The following is a 21,388-nucleotide window of genomic DNA, read 5'->3' as shown; positions in this document are numbered from 1 at the left end:
AAAAGCCCTTTATATCAAAACAAAATGCTGCGAAACGTTTAATTTACGCCAAGGAATATGTAAATAAACCTGATGAGTTTTGGGATAATGTAATATTTATAGATGAATCGAAATTTAATATTTTTGGGTGTGACGGGCGTCGTTTTGTTTGGCGTAAACCTAATACCGAATTTGGCAAAAAAAATTTGAAACCTACGGTTAAACATGGGGGAGGAAATGTTATGGTTTGGGCAGCTATGGGGACAAATGGAGTTGGAAACTTAGAGTTTATTGACACTACAATGGACAAGTACCTATATTTGGACATTTTGAAAAGAAATTTACGAGAAAGTGCGTCAAAATTGGGAATGGCGAATGAGTTTTTATTAGTTCAGGACAATGATCCGAAGCATTCCTCGTTGCTAGTTAAAACCTGGCTGCTTTATAATGTCAAATCGACACTTCCGCATCCTCTCCAATCACCAGATCTGAACGTAATTGAACACCTTTGGGATGTTTTGGGTAAAAAGTTATCAGAAACATCCATTAAAAATAAAAATGACCTTAAGAACGCAATAGTAGAAGAATGGCAAGCAATCTCGCCAGACATTACCAAAAAATTGGTGAAATCAATGAAGAACCGTTTACTTCAAGTTATAAAAGCTAAAGGATACCACACAAGTTATTAACAACTTTGTTTTGAATTATTGTTATCACCGTACGGAGAATTTTTTGAGTTAAATTTTGTACTATTTTGAATTATTTATGTTTTTTTTTCGTATTTAATAAAGAATTTAAAAATAAGTTTTTATGAGTTAGTTTTGTACATGTTCATTTATTAAAATTAATAAATAATAACATCTAAAAATATTTTGCATTATACGTTTTTTATTCAATATATTTTTTTAATATAACCGTACGGACAATTTTTTGAGTCAGTGTATATAGTGAAAAAATTAATAAAATATAAGAAATAGAACAGTATACAAAATGTATAATAAATTTTATATTTATATAAATTGAAAAGTTGATGGCGTTGTATAACAAATCGCCTTGACAAATCATTTAAGATTCTATTATTTAATTAAGATCAGACAGAGAATTGTGTTTTTTATGTAGGCTTTATTTTTTATGTGAAATTGCTATTACTTTATGTACTTAGTTAATTCTTAAAATGGTAATTTTTTAAGTAATATATTTTAAGTATATATAACATACTTACATTGTTTGTAATAATTTGTTATAAATGTTATACGTACAGACAAATTTTTTGAATTGCCATTTAAGAACAAATTGCTATTAAATTGCGTATTTTTTTTTATAGTTTCGTTTCACGTCAATTTTAATGTATGAAATCATTAAAATATGGTGATCGAAAGGGGTTAATTTTATACAATGGAAAATTGAAAATTAATTCAAATTGTTATATAAATTAGAAAAATGTTTGAAAATTTTGCTGTTCTTGACCTAAAATAAAAATTGTTAATTTTTTGTTCCGTTATGAATTAATCTCTTCTTGTTTGATTTGTGTTAGTAAGAATTTTGTTGAATTTTTTTAAAAGATTAAGAATATAAATATTTCTAGATATTTTTTCTAGAAATATAAATATTTCTAGACAATATTTTCTTTCAAAATTTTGCTGTAATTCAAATTCGATATCACATATTTCGATACTATAGAGCGATGACATTCTGATTAAGTAAACAATTTTTAATGTAATCAATTTATTTAAATTTAGATTAAGTTTCATTTAAAAAATATTTAAATTATTTACTCAAATATAAGTAATTCAATACAATTCAAATTAATAAATTTTTTTTTCATGTTAATTTCAGATATCGCAGACATTCCCGATGACATTAAACATCTTCAGAGTTTACAAGTAGCTGATTTTAGTTCTAATCCAATTCCAAGATTGCCAGCTGGTTTTTCACAATTGAAAAATTTAACAGTATTAGGATTAAATGATATGTCATTAACATTTTTACCAGCTGATTTTGGAAGGTATGTTTCAAAAGTTATTCAATGTTAGAGTTAAATTTTTTTAAATAGACGCAAATTTTATATATAAAATTAAAAAAATTCTTTAAATATTAAAGTATGTATATCTAATTTTCAAAATTTGACCAACATCTAAAAACACCTAAGTAAAATGTAATTTCATGTAATTCTAGCTATAACCATACTTATAGCATTCTTGCATTCGAATCCTAGTCACAAAAGCTGTATATTCTAGTTAAATGGCGCTGTGGTATAGTCACAATATTTCAACTATGGTTGTGATTGATAAAATTTCTAATAACCAAGCTGGGTTGTTATTAGTATTTTGAGCTAGTTTCTTAAAGGTTTTGTGATAGTAAGCATCTATGACAGTGGTTATTCTAGTAAAAAATTCTCCTAGTAATAATATCTAGATTATCCAGTTAAGCTGGCAGGATATGACTAGAAGCTCCATAGTAAAAAAATTTTACTAAAATCTAGTAACTGGATTTAGAGCTAGATTCCCAGTGGTTCCAATCTAGTGACTCAAGCTAGTTATGACTACCCGTTTTCTAGTCAATTTTGGTTTAGAGAGTGGTTAACTCAATTATTCATTTAACTCATTTGTCTAAGCAAATAAAAGACTCCAACTCATGACTTGATTTTAATAATAAAAAAGAATTTTAAAAAAGAAAATATTAAATTACAAATTGTTTATTCAAAATTTTATTTTTTAACATTTTCATTTCTGATTTCTTTTCCGATTAAATATCATTGGAATTCTATATATTCTAATATAGTGTGAATTAAAAAAAAAAAGAAGAACAATTATTTCATTCATTCATTTCTCATAATTATTCATTCATTAAAATTTATTGACTCATTCATATTCAACTATAAGTATACGAGCTAGTAAATGTACATTTATATCAAAAGAAAATTCATTTAAATTAACAATAACAATTTGTATATGAATGTATACATTGAAGAGAATTCAAATAGGTCATCGCATTTTAATATTTTTTACAAAACTTAAGTAAAACTTTTTTAATTAGGAGAAAAATGCCGCAACATAAATTCCCATCATCACCACCATCACCGCCACCAACACTACAAAAAAAAAAAACAACAAAAACAAAGAGAGAAAAACTTATTGATGCTGACAGTAATCCGTTTTTAATTTTTATTTTAAGCGTGATAGATTTAATTAACATCTAAATTTTTTGTTGCTATGTGACGCATTAAAAGCTGACTGTTTCGCGTTTTTATACCGTAAAATTTTGTATTTCTGTTTTTCTTTTTTTTCTTAATTTTAAAATATTATTAAATTGAATGGAGAGCAGAAAATTAAATTTCTATTATTTGAGAATTTTTCTTTTTGAATTGAATACAATTTTGAAAATAAGCAAAATTTGTTTTTACAATGTTTGAAGAAATATTTTTAATACAACCGGTGAAAATTCTTTTATTTGTATAATTTAGTGTGAAATTCAATGGGTGAGAGTTATGATCTTAAGAAAATTGTTATTGTAAAAAATTATCAATCTTGTGTAAACAATTTGTAAAAAGTTGCTGGTATCGTATTATTAAACTATTATTTTTTCTCAGTGTTTATTTATTTTTATATAGGTATATCATCGAAACTAAATACTTGAAAGCAAATTTCGAAGTTTTGTTCAATACAAAATTGTTTCTAAGAATAATTCAAAAATAAGTTTTTAAATGCAACTATCAAATCTGTGCCATTAAAGATATAGATACACGCTTAGAAAAAATGGCTTATAATTTATTTAAGCAGCAGACGAATCTATACGTGCGTAGTGTGCAAAATTAAAATTTCAAAAATCAGTTTTACCCCCCAACTCAAATTATAAGTTCTCACACTAATCAAGTACACTCCATAAAGTATGTAAGCAATAATTAAGATATTTTTTTATAAACTTTGGCATTTTATTTAGAGGATCGGCGTCACGAATACAACTGCTTTATTTGAATAAAATTTTGAATATTTTGTTTAGTCTTTTTAGTTGAATATCTGTAACCGGTGCTCCCATCTTAATATCTTTTTCAGACATTACAACTAAAGGTAATAAAAATTTATTATGTCACCTTTACTTTTATTTTCGATGACAATCACTTCGATGCTCTCCCGATTGTTCTCGATGTTTAAATACTAGATCAAATACAACAGATTCATGACTTCAATACAGATTTAAAGATTTTGCAGCAAACAAAATTCGTTGCAACTTAAAAACCGGGATCAAGTTTGGTATATGTACACTGAGAGAAAATAAGTCATTAAAGTTATTTAAGCACTAATCGAATTTTATATAAATTTGCTATTTTCAAATTCTTATTTTAATTTCTAACTTGTTATTAACTTAAGCTATTTGTTTTTAGTTTTTCTTTTTTTTTATTGTGGTTACAAATTTAATCAAACTTTTTTTTTTTGTTTTTAGTGCTTCTGTTCTTTTTAATTAACTTCAGAGATCTGCATAAAATTTGTTTTTGCAATTTTATTTAAAATAATCTTGAAAAAAAAAGCATAATAATCATAAAACTAAACCAAATCTCTGTAAAAAGAGGGGAAAAAAGTTCAAATGTAAAAATAAAAATTTTTTTATGGTTTTTCTTCTCATTCAGTTTTGTACTTAGAGTTTTTCAATTTTGTTGGTTTTTTTTTTTTTTTTGAAATGCAAAACAATGAAATCGTTTATTAAAATGCAGAAACAAATTATTTTTTTAATTTTTTTTTTTGTTTTTGTAATGGCGTGTTGATTGCCGACACCCCAATTCCTTTAATTTCTTCTTTACAACTCTTGACTTGTTTCTTTTTTTTGTTTCTTGTAATAATTTCTATAAAAGTGTAATTAAAATGTTTCGATTTAAAAAAAACACATACAATAATTCAAATTATACAAAATTGAAAAAGTTTTTTGAAATTTTTTACAAGAAACAACAAAATGTTAAGAAAAATTGATAAAAATATGAAGATTATGCAAGACGGTCGTATGGATAGGGGCGTAGAGAAGCATAATTTTTTTCTGTCATTTTAATCTCAGACATACTCGTACTTTTGTTAAACAAATTGAAATAAAAAAAATATCCTAGATTAAAAATCATTTACAATTTTGTTTTGTATTTAAATAAAAAAAAAATATAAAAAATTGGAATTCTTAAAAGAAAATAAGAAATTTTCAATTTGTGTTTTTTTCTTTCTTATTTTTTTCTCTCTGTGTTCCAATTAAAATCAATGCTATCTCTGTCTGTGGGTGGTATTATTATATTGTATAGCAGAGCGAGCATACATGTCATGTAAAATAACATGTATTCGAATAGATGAAGAAAAATGGACATCTAGTTTAGAATATTAAAAATAAAATGAATATTAAATTTTATATATTGAATGACAAAGAGGAATGCAAAAAAATAACAAAGAGAAAAATAAAAAGACAAAATTATTAAAGCAATAGTTTGACATATTCAAATTTTTTTTGATGAACTTTTTTTTTTTAATTCATAAGGGAAATTAAATTAAAATTTAAATATTATTTTATATTATTTTTGTTGAGTGTACAAAAGAGTAATTGGTGGAGTGTACCAGAAGAGCAATAATGTCATGGGAATATAGAGAAAAATTATTTATTTTATTAATCAAAAGAAGAAACCATTGACTTGCATAATAAAAGGGAATGCATTTTTTTTTTGTTTCATTGTTAAAATAACAGTTCTAAACTTATGGGATCAAAAACTTTTTGCTTTAGTTTGATTTTAGATTACTGATTTATTTTAAGGGTTGCATGAAAACAGTCATTTTATACAAAGTAATTTTGATAATTTCTTTTTATATAAAATTTCATTTTATTGCTTTTTAAAGTGCAATTTAATTGAAGAGCATTTTAATTTACGATTAAGTTTTATACTTTTTACGATAAACTGTTTATTAAGATTGTAGTTAAAATTTTATTTAAAGAATTTTTTTCCATTTAATTTTCGTAAAGTAAATTGCGAATTTTTTATTGTTTAAATGAAGAATTTCAATAAATTTTTAAAATTTTATTGATATTTTTTGTAATACTTAAAATCTAAAATGGATAAGTGTCACGAATAAAACTAATTTATTTTAAAGTTATTTTTCTTTTAATTAACCCTTATGGGCCTAGACTATTTCGGGTAGTTGTCAATGTAGATTGCATAATTTAATTTCAATGTAATTTTAAATTAAGTTGTATGATAAAATGTACAAACAGATCGAATATAAAATAATTTTTGAAAAATATAGTGAAGTACGTCCATTGGACACATCTTGGGATAACGAGGGTTAACATTTTCTTTAATTTTTATTATTATTATTTTTGTTTTTGAAACAAAATTATAAATTGTAACCATTTACAATGTCATATTTTCAAAGAATATAATTTAACTATTTTCTTTTATATTAAATTATTCGCTGTATATATAGGTAATTAATATTACTTAAATTTGCATTACAAAATTTTCATAAGCAGTACTGCCAGTATCATTCAGTTATGTTTAAAGGATGAATCTTTAAGGTGGTATAGTCTTTAGTTATGTTTACAGGATCAATCTTTAACGTGTTATAGTCTTTCGGAATCAAAAAGGTATGGCAATTTTATGAAAAAAATCGCTGCTGGGGGGGGATTGTTCAAATGAATATTTTACCTTCATAAATTATTAACTGATTTAAAAAAATTAATATGCAATAGAAAACATCTCTTTATTTAAAAAAACTGGGAGTAATTTGAGGTACTTACTTAAAAAGTAATTGAGGAAATAAGATGAAAAAAGAGAAAAAATAAATCTCAAATTTTTCACAAAGTGGCCAATTACTAAAAAATTTACCCTATTAAATTTTTTCAAATTAGAAATACTTTTGTTCAACAAATTAATCTTCATAATCGAAAATTAATCTTCATAATAATTTTTCTTTCTCTTCATAATTTTTTTGTGCGATGTCCCGTTTTCGAGATATTTCGGTTGTAAACTGAACGGTTTCTAGGAAAAATCGTTGTTACAGGTTGCACTTGATCTCTTATTTAGCTTATGTAATCTTTACCTAGAGTTAAATAACGACAAAATTTAATTATTATTTTGTATTAAGTATTTAAAATAATTACAAAATTTTTCGAATTAAATTCTAAGATAATTTAATCAAACAGCATTTATTTTTAACCAACTCAAATCGACAAATTAGTAATGGACAATGAATTTGGAGTGTTTAGATTATAAGTTCGTTCAGTGAGCTCGAAGTTTACTATATAAGCCAATATTTCTAAATTTACTCTTTGACAATAATTGTAAATTTATATTTGAATAATTTTATATTCAAATAATATGAAATGTTTTCTAACCCTATAACGGAGCGTGATTTATCATTTAAATTTTAACATAAATTCCTCTGTTATTCCTTAAACTTTTAAACTTAATAAACTGAATTTCTTTTTCAAATAATGTACTTGGATATTTCTTAAAGATACTTGAGATATTACGAATTTACGAATTTCTCTTAATTTTATGGTCACGTTTGATATTCATTACGGGAATTCTTTTAAAATTTTTTTCTTTTTCTCTCTCCATTTCTCAAGTATATAAACCTCATACAGTGATATCAGATTAATAAAATAAGTCATATCCGTTTGTATCAGAAATTGTATAACATTTTATTTTAATTTTCTTTAACAATTTAAATACTCAATTATAACAAAACAAAAAAAAAAGGAAAAACAAAAAAAAACCGTGCTGTGATGGTAACATTGAACATGATGTTTAATCGTTGAGATTTAATCAATTGTATATATAAAACATGAGTTGTAGTACAGTTTTAAATTAAAACTAACCTTAAATTGCACCCACTACCATAAACGTGAATGTCATTTAGGAGCAAAAATTATATAAAAAAAAAAAATGATTCAGAAACAAAAAAAAAGGAAAAAGTAATATAAAATTTGTGTTCTTTTTATGCTTAAATTCAAAATAGTGTTGCCGTTCCATTTGTAATCGTGTAAAATTAGAATTTAAAAAAATATTTTTGAATTGTTATGAAAACACTATTTTCGTATTGTTCTTACGAAAACATTATTCGATTAAAACATTATTCGATGTTTATTCTTAATTGTGAGTTGGTCCCATCTTTGGGTGTCATTTTTGTGAAAACATTATTCGGTTAGGTGCAGTTGACTTGCTTGTTTTTACTCTTAAATGTATAAGTAGTCCGCTTATGTGCACATTTTATTAACGTGATTACATAAAATGAAACAAGGCTATTAAAAACCTTATTTACTTGACATTTTTTTCCAACAATTTCTGGAAGAGAACGAAAGTTAGTGCGAAATTTTTTTAATTAAGTCTGCCCATTCAGAGAATATTACGCTGATCACTTATCTGATTACACTGTTCCACCAGATTACATGCCCAAATTAAGCTATGTTTGGGACGTTTTATAGTATTGCCGTTGTATGTATATTTGCAGTCATGTAAATGGTGAATGAGTCAATGTTTTCACATCAATATCCCAAAAGAACGGGCAACTAAGTTTTTTTTGTTATGATTCTTCCATTCCTTTCTTCCATTTTTCTCTTTAAATTTTACATTTTTATTTTACAAATTCCAATCATGAGCTTAAATTTATATTAGGATTTTTTTTTGTTGTTCTTATTATTGTTTTTTTTTTCTTTTTTCGGTACTTTATCCATGTTCATTTTAATGATATTGAAAACGGTAAATTGCACAATTTCTAATTTTGTAAATGAATAAATTTTTGTGTGTGTGTGTGTGTTTTGTTATTCTCATTAAAGAAGCATAACACTGATATTTTGCAAGAAAAAATTTTTAAAAATAGGTTGGGTTTGTTTTTAACAATTTTTTTTTTGTTGATATTTCGTGAATCTAAGCATTTTTTGTATTAAATATAAAAAAAAATAACAGGTGAAATAAAGTTAATAAATGGGGAAAAATTGAAGAAACAAAAATAATAAAAAATTACAAGTCATTTTGATAAGAAATTGGGTTCGAAATATTTTCCAATTGAAATTTTTTACAAAAATTTAAAAATTATTCATTAAATTTGAAAATATTTTATGCAAATTGTGAAAACAATTTAAAAATTTAAATGTGAAATATTTGAAAAGAATTGGATGATTTCAAATTTTGTGTAGATTAACTTATTTTCCAAAATTATAGGAAAACTAAAAAGGACTGATTCTATTTGACTTTTAACTGTGAGCTCCGAATTCATTCCGCGCTACAGGATTTTTTGATTTATTAAGTATTTCTTTAAAACTACAGCAGCAGTGGACGTTCTGAACTCATTGCTTCCATTAATATTTTTCTTACTTTCGGAGGAAAAAAGATTTTCAACTTTTAATTTTGTATTATGGTGCCAAAAAGTTGTTCTTAATTTCTGTTCTTAATTTAATTAGAGTTGTTCTTAATTTAAAACGGTAAGCCACCACTTCAACGATTCGACCAATTTTAATATTTAATTCTAAATTCTTAATATGCCATCTGTAGGTTTTTCTTAACCCTCAATAATCGAAATATATTTTTTGATTTTAATAGTTTCATGGTTTACACTTAATCAGTTTAACAAATACGTTTTGAACAATGGTGATTTTATTTACAGATTTCCGATTTCATTTGTGCCTTTAAAATCATAGCCATTCAAGTCGCTCCCTTATAAAAACCCTGATATTAAAGTGGCTACCAAATATAATTAATTAAAATTTAATATTCTTTAATTAAAAACCAATTAAATTTTTCTTTTCTTCACTGTATGCATTCTTTTATTATTTTTATTATTTTGTTTTAAATGCGATTAATTGGTAATTTTTCATTCAAAAGGAATACTCGCTACGTCATAATTCTCTGCTTATATATAAAAAAATTTTATGTCATTTTTACACAAAATTCTGTTTGCATAATGTTCTGTTTTTTAATGCTCCATTTCACTTAAGTAGCTCCTTTATTTCATATATACATGAAAAAGGATCGCCGTAAAATGCAATAAAAGTTGTTAAACATATTAATCGTTTTTTTTTTTTTAAATTAACGTTATAAAAGCATTAAAAATGAAAATTGGAAAAAATGGAAAAAAAGGAACAATTACACTTCACAAAGCTTTTAAAATATTTACCTGAACAATTCTGTAGAGAAGTGTCCCGTTGATGGAGGAGTGCAGTAGGATAAAAAAATTAATTTTCGTGGTAGGTTCCTGACTTCTTGTGAAATTTGATAAAATCAATCATTTTTAAATTGGCGGAACGCCAATACCTTTACGATTTGTTTACGCTTATAAAAATTCATCACATCAAAAAAATTTTCGGCATTTAAGAATTGAATATGGGGCGAAGAAATTTGTGCTAAGCACATGCACGTTTCTTCAATTTCTTACTATGTGTTTATCTTTAAATTGTGAACTAAAATTTACTCATACTTATTTTGAATTTGACTAACTAATTATTATATGAGGCACTTTATGATTTAATTTTCAGAAAACTTTTACTTAACGTATGAAAATTGTTCAATTTTTACATTTCTTTTACTTCCTAAAGTCGTTTTTCGTTGTTCGTAATTGTAGTAAGCAAGTTGCATTAAAATCACACACGCCCTGGTATATAGATAATAAAATGAAATGGCGTACATTACATTGGAAATATTATTTGAAATAAAATTTTATTTTTATTGTATTTTATATAAATTAAATTTTTATTGCATTTTCATATTATTTTCCTTTAAAGAACAAAAGCATTATTGTATCCTTGCAAATTGTCAGTATAACACTTGTTTTCCATATTTACATATATTTTATAGTTCAAACAATATACATATATTTTATAGTTTGACAAAAGTGTTACAGAAGATTATAAAAATGGCTTTTAAACACATCTTTCCAAATTTAAGCACACCTTTACACTTTTAGTTAACATACCTAGAAAAAATTTGATTTTGGGTTTTAGTAGAGTTTCGTTTTGTTCCATCTAAATTCCTTGAAGAGCTCGTCAACTAATTTTGGTTACAACCAGAATTCAAATATTCAGAAATCTACCAGAAATTTCAAAAACATTCATCAACTAGTGTAAAATCAATCTTCGAAAAGGTCTAGTTCTCTAGGACAGATATATCCCAGAAGTTGATCAATTCGTGGCATAGCCAAAATAAACTCACATATAATCAGTTCAGTTGAATTTGAGATACGAGTATACACGCGTGCACGACCACATACAGAGCTCTTTTCTACCATGGAGAAACGCACGCTACCATGGAGAAGCGACATAGACGCCTCACTATCATGGAGAAGTGCCTTCCCGCCGAAAACTCGACATCCGAAATTTGGTGTGATTATATAACCTCTCTTGCTGTATACAATGTGGTTAGTAAAAATTTTCTTCGGTATTTAGAGAAGCAAAAAATGCAATCGAATACGTCAAATGGCGTCTTGTCAATGTATTAATGTTGAATATTTTCTTTCTGAAAAGACCTTCTGTTCTTAAAATCTAAATTTTAACATTAATTTTATTTGTAATATTGTAGAAAAGCATTAAAACTAAATAATTATCCTACATATTTTAAACATCATATTCAAGTCATGTATTATAGAAGGTAAATGTTTAAAGGATGGGTAAAGAATTGTTTGTACGTGACTGTATTACAAAAGATACATTTAAAAAAGATTATTTGAAATAAGCGTAGGGAGGATGAGGAGAAGGAAATTGTAATTAACGCGTTTTTATTTTGGTTAAGAATAAAATTCGAAAATCTCATTAAAAATTAATTACCAAATGTTAGCATAATTACTTTAAATTCAAATTTAGCATAATAAATCTGTATTTAAATTCAAATATAAAAAATATTTTGGTCAATATTAAAAGTAATTTTGCTCGAAATTCAAATTCCATTGTACTTTTGACAGTTTACATCCCTATACATCCTTTTTGCAATTGTAATAATTTTAATTGTAATTTTTTAAATACAATGTAACAGATTTTAACATTACATTTATTACATTGAAATAACATCCACCGAAAAGCAAATTTTTTTAACAGGTTAAAGAACGACCTTCACTTTGATATTTAATTGTGACATCCTTAAAAATCATCGTAGATTATTAAAAAAAAATATAACAAAGTTTCGTTGATTGAACTAAATTGTATTTTACCTACAATTGAGCAAAAAGCTTTATTGTTGTTGTTTGTGTCCTGAGTATACGCTATGTAAACACATGAATGTGCCTTATATTGTATGTACATATAAATGATTAAAATTTTTTACATTAATTTCATTTATTTTTTTCTGGTATACTTACTTTATTTTCTTCCATTTTAACAATAAAAATAAAATTACTTTCAGCATTTCCTGGAAACATGACATTCTATTGACGTACCCACGTAAATCAGTATGAATATAATGTGTGTGTTGATGAGGAAATTTTGTATAAAGAGGGAGAGGGGTCACATAGAATGGTGTGGAGAGGAGAGACAAGCAGAGAAAAAAATTAATTCAGTTTTATTTTTCGCAACATTTTTCCTTCCTTTTTCAGTTATATTTTACCTACCTTACCTACTGCTTTGTATATTTATTGGATTTTCCAAAAAAAAAAAATTATTTTTACTGATTTTTTTTTTTAATTCAATTCAAAATGGATCAGTTTTACTTTGAAGAAGAAATTTAATTATAATAATAAAAAGAAAAGTCATGATAAAATTAAGATATAGGAACAGGTTGACAATGGTTATCCTTGGGAAACTTGTACATCCGAATGTTGAAAGTAAATTCATCAAGAGTATTCAACAATAGAATTTTGAGTTACAAAAAAAATGCCCTTAAAATATGATCATAAGTCTTATATTTGGGCTTAATTTAGGAATCAAAATAAGATTTGTCGTAAAACGTTATTATCAAAAACACAAACCAATTCGAATATAAAAGATTTGTGCCTAAAATAACAAAGTTTTTAGAAACGATTAATATCGTGGTTACCGTAATACTTAAAAAGTTTAAGAAATATCCGCCATACTTAAATGGTTTAAGGGGATGTCAAGAATATCAATTAATTTGAAAGCAGAACAAGAGTGATTTTCCATGGCGAAATGTCAGACTTCATATAGAATATAAATATTCAAATGGGAATGCCCAGAATCAATAAAAAATACCATCATTTCACAGTTAAAAATATTTTACAGTTAAAAATATTTTAATATTTTTATCGTTTCGCTCTTTTTTAGGGGTTAACAACGGTGTCGCTCACCGTTGGCGCTTCGTTTCTGTTTTCACAGTGATTTTTCATATTAAATAAATATCACATTTTATTACAATGAAAAGCTTTTAACCAACTTTTTTACCAGCATTAAAGTAAAAATAATTATGAAAAAATTAAAATTTAGAGAAAACCAGACATTTTCTCCCCTCTATACTCAAAAAAATTTATGAGCGGTCCAGTATTTCAATTATAATATCTTAGCAAAGGAAATCACCTCTTTATTGTACTATTACAACCCAATTTGCAGGATTCTAATGGCACGGGAACAAAAAATTAAATGATTAAAGTAAAATTTTTTTTTTGTTTGGTTAAAAGCTTCTTTGTTAATCTCTGTACTTTGCTCAACATTTTCTTTTCTAAATTTTTATTATATTAATTTTCCATTAGTTTGATTATTTTTGAGGAATAAAAAACAGGAAATGTATAGTATGTTTAAATACAAGGATAATTATATGAAATGGTCTGGGGAGGGAAAGATTCTATTCGTATAGGTTGCAATTAATTTTCAAAATTAAATTTTTGAAAAGATAAATTGATCAACCATTGAAAAAAAAATTTTTTTGAAGATAAATTGATTTTACGATTAAAATGTATTAGATTTTAAAACCAAAAATTTTAACTGTTAAAATAACAATTAAATTTTTACAATTTTTAAGTTTAATTTATTAATTAAATATTAACTAGTTGCAAGAAGGCACTGTACTATTTTGGAATTAGTTTTTGTTTTCGGAATCATTTCAATTATTTCGAGAAGCAATTTCCGAGTCCTTGAAAATTCTAGATCAATTTTTCAGAAAAAAGTTTGAGATTATTTTTGAAGGCACTGAAAAATTATTCAGTTTTACATTTTTTACTCATTTATATTTGCAAATATTTCCAATTTATTTCACAAATCATAAATAAATCTTAACAGTATAAAACTTGTATTTTTTATTATTAATGTCCCAAGAAATTTCAAATTTGTAATTTAATTTCGAAATTCTTATATAAGAAAATCTTTTTCCTCTTCCTTCCTCTCCCAATCATTTTATAATGCCATAAGTAAATATTAAATGAATTATATGGGCTTAATCCTCTATATAAGTTGAACTTTTCTAATAAATTGAAATAATTCATTTTTTTTTTCTTGTCTATAACCTTGAAAACTTTTATTTTAACATTTGTTTTATGTATGAATGTATGTCAGTGTCATAGACATTTACTTAATATGTAGATTTATCAAAACAGGTTATGACAGATATTTATCGTCGTTTATCAAATATTTGTTGACAGATTATGTTTTACAAGTTGTTTCTAATCGCTACTAATCCAAATAAAGTTAAACTAAAAAAAATTTATATTGGATGACCACAAAAATAAAAAGTACACAAAATTTTTTTTAAGGCTTTCTTATCTTTCTTTCACCTTGTGTTCATATATTTATATTGTATGTGCCACAGTATGTACACAATAATAATGTTCATATACTCAAATATTTACTTTTGAATTTGAGTAAATTTTAATGCGTACAAAATTTTGACAACTTCATATTTAAACTTTAATATTTTGATAGTTGTAGTACACTACAATTTACTCATTTAAAATATTCTCATAAGTTGCTGTATAATTTTTTAATGCTACACTACAAATACAAAGTATTTGTCAAAATTACATAAATCAAAACGAAATTAATTAATAATTTTCATATTTTTTTTGTATATTTTTAGTTTAACACAATTAGAATCATTGGAATTACGTGAAAATTTACTTAAAAATTTACCAGAATCAATAAGTAAATTAACAAAATTAGAACGTTTAGATTTGGGTGATAATGAAATTGAAGAATTACCATCACATTTAGGTGATTTACCATCATTACAGGAATTATGGTTAGATCATAATCAATTAACAAAATTACCACCAGAAATTGGTAATTTAAAAAATTTAATATGCCTTGATGTATCAGAAAATAGGTAACGTATATAAATAATTTTATAAAATAAAATTATTTGTATTATTTTTTAATTTTTTATTTATAGACTAGAAGAGCTGCCTGAAGAAATTGGTGGTCTTGATAATTTAACTGATTTACATTTATCACAAAATTTATTAGAATCATTGCCAGATGGAATTGCTAAATTAAGTCGTTTAACTATATTAAAATTGGACCAAAATCGTTTACATATTTTAAATTTTAAAATTGGAATGTAAGTTATATTTTATAATATTTTACTTTTTCTATAAAAAAAAATATTTTTAATTTTTATTTTAAAAATTTTCATGTTACTTCGTCAGAAAATTGTATTGTCAATTTGGCTCCAAGGTAATATGTTTAATACTACTTTCGGTTTAAAGCAAACATATTCATTTACATTATGAAATGAATTTGAAATTGGAATTGTCAAAATTATATGATATGACATTTTACCAACTTATGTACCACCAACTTTCAGAAAATCCAAATTAATGCAGAAAATCCCAAAAAATATCAAAAATAAGAATGTATTTAAGACTTGAAAGGCCAATAAGGCTACAATATTGTAAGACTATGCATTCAGAAAGTTTTATAAAAATCATCAAGATTTTCCTCGAGGTCTTTACTTTTCCCTGCGCATTCACGATATGGAATTGAGTGCTTTGTCATGATTAATTGTCTGCTTGAACAATTTGAATGGCGATATTTTATAATAAACGTTTTTTTTTTTAAAATATGAAAACCATCAATTATTTATCAGTAATTATTCTTTTAGAGCAGAACTAATTTCATCTATTATTTTAAAAATATTTGAAAAAGTCTCTTAGTTTCAAATTCATTTCCAAATTTTAGAAATCTTTAAATTCAACCTTGAAATAAATTCTTTGAATAAACACAAAGAATAAAACAAACCTCACCTTCTCATTGTATTTGAAAGGGCCACATAAGAATTTTAAAAATTATTTTCTAAATTTTTTTATAACAAAATTTAAAATTCTAGCCTTAAACTCATATGAGGCCCATAATTTAAATATAACTACCAAAAATCAGTTAATCTTGTTGTTTCAATTAATTCCAATGTAATAAAAAAATATTTTATTTATTAAAAATCAATAATGGAGCCTATTTTTTACCACCTTTAAAATTTAATGAATTAAAAATTAAAAACGAAAAAAAAAAAGATTTCCTTTAAAATTTTAAATTTTTATTGAATTGTTATCCTTTTTATATCCTTTTATATTATACATTAATATTTAATATTTTAGTCCCCTTTGTCTTAGAAATTATCTCAATTAATTATTCATTTATATAATTTAAGAGCAATTAAAATTTTAATTTCTCTGTCAGACTAGCTAGCTGCTTCCTTTGTCTTATTTTTTTTCCGAATATTTAAATTTAAATTTTTGTAATCTAAAAACAAAAATATTGATTTACATTTAAAGCTTACAGCGTCTCAACTCTCAATGTTTATGTATTTTTAGTATTATCTTAAGTATATACTTACATAACAAAGAAAAACAAGTTTTTTAATCAGTCGAATACACTAAATATTAATTAATTACGAAAAACAAACAAAACAACTAAACAAAACTTTTCATTTTTTATTTTTACAAATCGATTTGGTATTTTAAAAAATTTTCAGTCCCTTGCTCCTTCTTTTGTTTTGTTTTCATTGTTTATTTGTTTTTCTTTATATCCTTTTCGTAATATTTAAAATTTTCAAAAAAAAAAAAAAATGCAAAATTTGGAAAATACTTTATTATATCCGCAAGAATAATGGAAAATCTCAATAGAATTTTTTTGTTTTTTTTTTCTCTACTTTTCTTATATTGCAAGTTTTTTGTTCAAAGTTTAAAATACCCATAATTAATATAAAATTTCATCCTCATTGGTGTGTATATAGTAAAAATATAACAAAGAGGGACAACAAAGAATTAAAATACTTTAGAACCTTAATTTATTTTGGCATTTCTCCAACGAAAACAAAGCAAAAGAAAATTTGAATTTTTTTTTTGAAAAAAGGATAAAATATCGAATTGCTTATATAGAAAAAATACATTCTCTTGGATCTATCCAATGTATACTTCATTAAAAATAGAAAAATACTACGAATCATGTATTATTTTCTTCATTGTATTCTTAAATAGATTTGTGTATTAAAAAATTGCATATACTCTTGCTATCCTTCGAAATGTACATAAGTGTATTATGATGATTATAATGGGGTCATCTATAAATATTCTTACATTATTTTTTTAAGAACATTAAGTAATTTTCAAAAAGCCGTAAATTATATAAGTATAACTGAAAGGTTTATTTTTTATGTTCGTCTATTACATTTAAAAAAATAAAGAAAAAGATAAAAGAAAAATTGGATATAGACGGTTTGTTTTACATTCCTTTTTGGGTTATTATTAAAAAATATGTTAAATTTTAATTGAAAGAGTTGCTATAAATTTGTTCTTGTAATTCGTTATGTAGAAATGCGTAAAATTCGTCTTAGTTTTTTGCTTTCCCTAAAATCCTTTAAAATCCTTTAAATCCCAAAAATTTTTAACATTAATGCACAAAAATATTAAAATTTATTATAATTAAAAATAACATTAATGTCATCTAAATGTCATTTCAATTCAAATGTCATTCCAAAAATATGAAATGTCATATAATAATGTCATACTTCATAATATACGGTTTTAATTTTTTCCTCTGTATAGATGGTAAGTACTAAAACAATTCCTTGGTTTTTGCCAATTATCCTAGAATTTTTGTATATTTGTCTGTTCAAAGTTTTTAGTTTTGTGATTTTTATCTTGAGAAAATTGAAAATTTTTTAATAATAAGGTTTTAAAACAATAAGTATAACACAAGAGGTATTTACGTTTTCATGTCAGTTTAACATTTTTATAATTTTGTTAATAAAACGAAAAGAGAAAAGTTGGCAAGATTTTTGATACTCGTACAATTTGTAAATTTAAAGATTTACCATTCTTACTATTTTTCATTGTTGTAAATTAATTGAGAACAATATTGTTATATAATTTTAATTCCTTAATTAAAAAATTAGTTATAAAATTTATTGTGGCTTTTATATGACAAATAAAAGCTCGCTTTTGATTTTGCTTATAAATTCCTAGAAATTTTGATTTTAAAAAAAAAAATCTAAATAAGTTTCAATAGACCACATTGGCAATAGGAATTACAAGGACGTTGACCGCCTATTAATTTTTTCAAAATAATCCAAAGAACTTATTTGAGTTCATTCCATTTCACTCCATTTCACATAAAACTGTTATGCTATTATCAATTGTAAGATTAGACGCTTTCTTATAATTTAATTTTAAAACGAATCCAGGATTCGTTATCGATCGTACAGGAATATTTTATTTTCGTTATATTAATAAAAATGGCTTTAAATATTTAGCGGATTCGGATACCACTAAAAGTTCTGTGAAAATAAAAGCTAATAATTGTAAAAAATTGAAAATAAATATAAATATATTTTTATTCAAATTCCATTAACTATTAAGGATTAACACGTTTTAAGCTTTTTATTACTAAATTTCTTTTTCTTAAGGTAAATTTCAAGCCAGAAATTCATTTATAAGTATATAACGTACGGCATAATGTCTTTTGTAATATACAATTGGTTTGTGTTATAAAATAACTTGTATTCTCTAGTTTTATATACACATATATCCTAAATATTATAAGTTATGTCTTGTTCAAATGTTTGCGATTTAATGTTTAGCAAATCTTTGAGCGTTTTAAGCAATAATTATTGCATACCCACAGGATTTAGCTCTATGAATTACTTACTTTACATATTACTTAATTTATATAAAGAAATTTTACTAATAGTGTCAAATGTTCGAAATTTCAGTATATTCACCTAAATTAAATTACATAAATCAATTTCTTGCAAAACCAATCAATTTCATACTATAAGTAGAACTTGCTTAAATCTATTTTGAATAACATACTATATGACTCGAAATATTGAAAATACCAAAATGAATTTTTGCACATAAATAAATTTTCTTCTAAAAATATTATTTTTTTTTTACCCAAAAATATCCTTTTTAGATTATTTTTAAACTATTTTTTTTTTTATTGATTTTCTTTCAAAATTTTTTACATTTTTGTTTTTTTTTTTGTAGACTATTATTGTTATAAGGTAAAATTTCATCCACACTTACTTTATTATTGAATAATATACAAACCTTTATACACAGTCATCGTCTATAATATAAGGAAAATTCCAAAATCACAATAAAATGAAATGAAAATTTTTTTTTTTGCTTGGAAGATCCTTTATAAAAGCTATGAGATAAAATAGCTCTCTCTTTCTCTTTCTGTATAAATATATACCTCGCTTAAATCGAGGGAAATAATTTTATTCAAAAATAAATAAAAATATCTTCAATAAGTATATATAAAAACTTAAAGGGGTGGAAAAATTAAGAGCTCTCGAATGGGAAATTAATTAAAGCATCACTGTGAAAAGAGAAAAGAAAGAAAATCAACCATAATACCAATGAGAATGGAAAATGAAAATTTTTTTTTTTGTATTATATTTAATGGTTAATAAATCGATACTTACCCACCTTAAATATCAATATAAAATTTATGTGCATTTTGCTGTGTAATCTTTACAAATAATATGTTTATAAAAAAAAAAGCAGAATAAAAGTTGAAGTCGTAATTTAATCGTAAATTTTTTCGACTATATGTGACACTGTAAAAGCAAAATCGAATATTTGCCAAAAAATATAAATTTTATGTTAGATTTGTATGAGAAAATTTATGTGAAATGTACTAAAATTTTTTTACAATAGTCGAACACAATTGTGCGTTAATCTATAAAAATATGTGAATCTATTTCAGAGATTATAAGTAAAGTTCGTATACTGGCCGGATTCTTGTTCATAATGGACACAAACCAAATATATATATATATTGATTTGTGTTCTTAATAATATTTGATTCTTGCAATTCGATTCAACAAAATTGATTCAATTCCTTTAATTTTAATTACTTTAGTTACTTTAACCAATTGTAATCGAAATGTAATGAAACTTTATCTTATTTTAAAATACAATCTATATAACATTCATGACGAAAAATCTTGATTTTCTCATTTCAAATCTTAAAATCGAAAAGTAAACCATAATTGTAATTCTTTGTCGGTTATCAGATATAATAACTGTTATTACAATTAGTGCTTTAAAGAAATTCTCATTCTATTCAAAACTACCGAATAAAATCGTAGTCGGATATCATAGTGAGGAAGTGGAACTTATTTTATTTGTAATTGATAATTTAAATTACACAATTATACTAAACACAATACATACACTAAAAATAGCCTAAAATTCTATATTCATTAAAAATTTCATTCTTTTTGAGTTATTACAAATTCGAATTCTTCCGGGCGAACAAAAAAAAAGAACCAAAGATCAAATCAACTTGAACAAATTATGCAATATCGTATAAAAATATAATTCAACAATTTCCTCAACAAGTAATTAAATTCATTGGCTAATATCCTTTATTTGGAATAAACACAATAAAATTAAATATAAAAAAAATATATAAAGTGGGTATATAACATGTACCCATTATGTTATTGAGAAGAGGACTCAAGTATATCCTCTTTTTTTTTCATATAACGTTTTTAATATTAAAATATAATCATACTAATTTTCTATAATATTATATGAAAAATGTATATATACTTATAGGTCCCAGTACAACTATAAATTTTGCAAAATAATTCTTATTGTCACTTTGTAAAGAAAAACTATTCACAATCAAATGAATAAACTGACAAACCAATCTTTTAACCATAATTATTATCCTTTACCTCATTTTATTTATTTTACCTTATATTTTTATTATTTTGTTGTTTTTATTTTTTTTTGTGTCCTTAAAACTAGGCCAAACCAATATTGGTACAACCAGTATCAATCAAAATCAATTTTTTTACCCACTTGTGTATTTTTTTTCTCTATTTTCCTATTTTTAGCACTTTTATATAAAAAATTTAAAAAAATGTTATTATTTAAGTTTACTCTGTTCGTCCGTCCGTTTGTCTGTTTACTAAACTTTCATACCCTTTAAGATATAAATCTAAATTTCTATATATAATTAGATCTTTACTACAAACTTATTGCTGTACAAGAAAATTTGTACTAATCTC

The 21,388-nt window shown here is 24.3% G+C and overlaps 1 protein-coding gene across 11 annotated transcripts in view; it reads left to right on the top strand.

Annotated features, from left to right (window-relative positions):
- The window catches only part of LOC129612078 (protein lap4-like), a 324,013-nt gene that overhangs the window by 109,049 nt on the left and 193,576 nt on the right, over positions 1-21,388 (top strand). For all 11 annotated transcript variants that reach the window (XM_055525569.1, XM_055525560.1, XM_055525556.1 and 8 more), the window contains exons 3-5: positions 1,816-1,984; positions 14,942-15,187; positions 15,254-15,421. In XM_055525569.1, coding sequence (XP_055381544.1) covers positions 1,816-1,984; positions 14,942-15,187; positions 15,254-15,421 — 583 coding nt within the window. The remainder of the gene's footprint in view (positions 1-1,815; positions 1,985-14,941; positions 15,188-15,253; positions 15,422-21,388) is intronic.

Source organism: Condylostylus longicornis, unplaced genomic scaffold (genome assembly GCF_029603195.1).
Source record: "Condylostylus longicornis isolate FDR11 unplaced genomic scaffold, ASM2960319v2 ptg000055l, whole genome shotgun sequence".
Taxonomy (NCBI): domain Eukaryota; kingdom Metazoa; phylum Arthropoda; class Insecta; order Diptera; family Dolichopodidae; genus Condylostylus; species Condylostylus longicornis.
The sequence above is the reverse complement of the archived record's forward strand: the minus strand, read 5'-3'. Positions and strand labels throughout refer to the sequence as shown.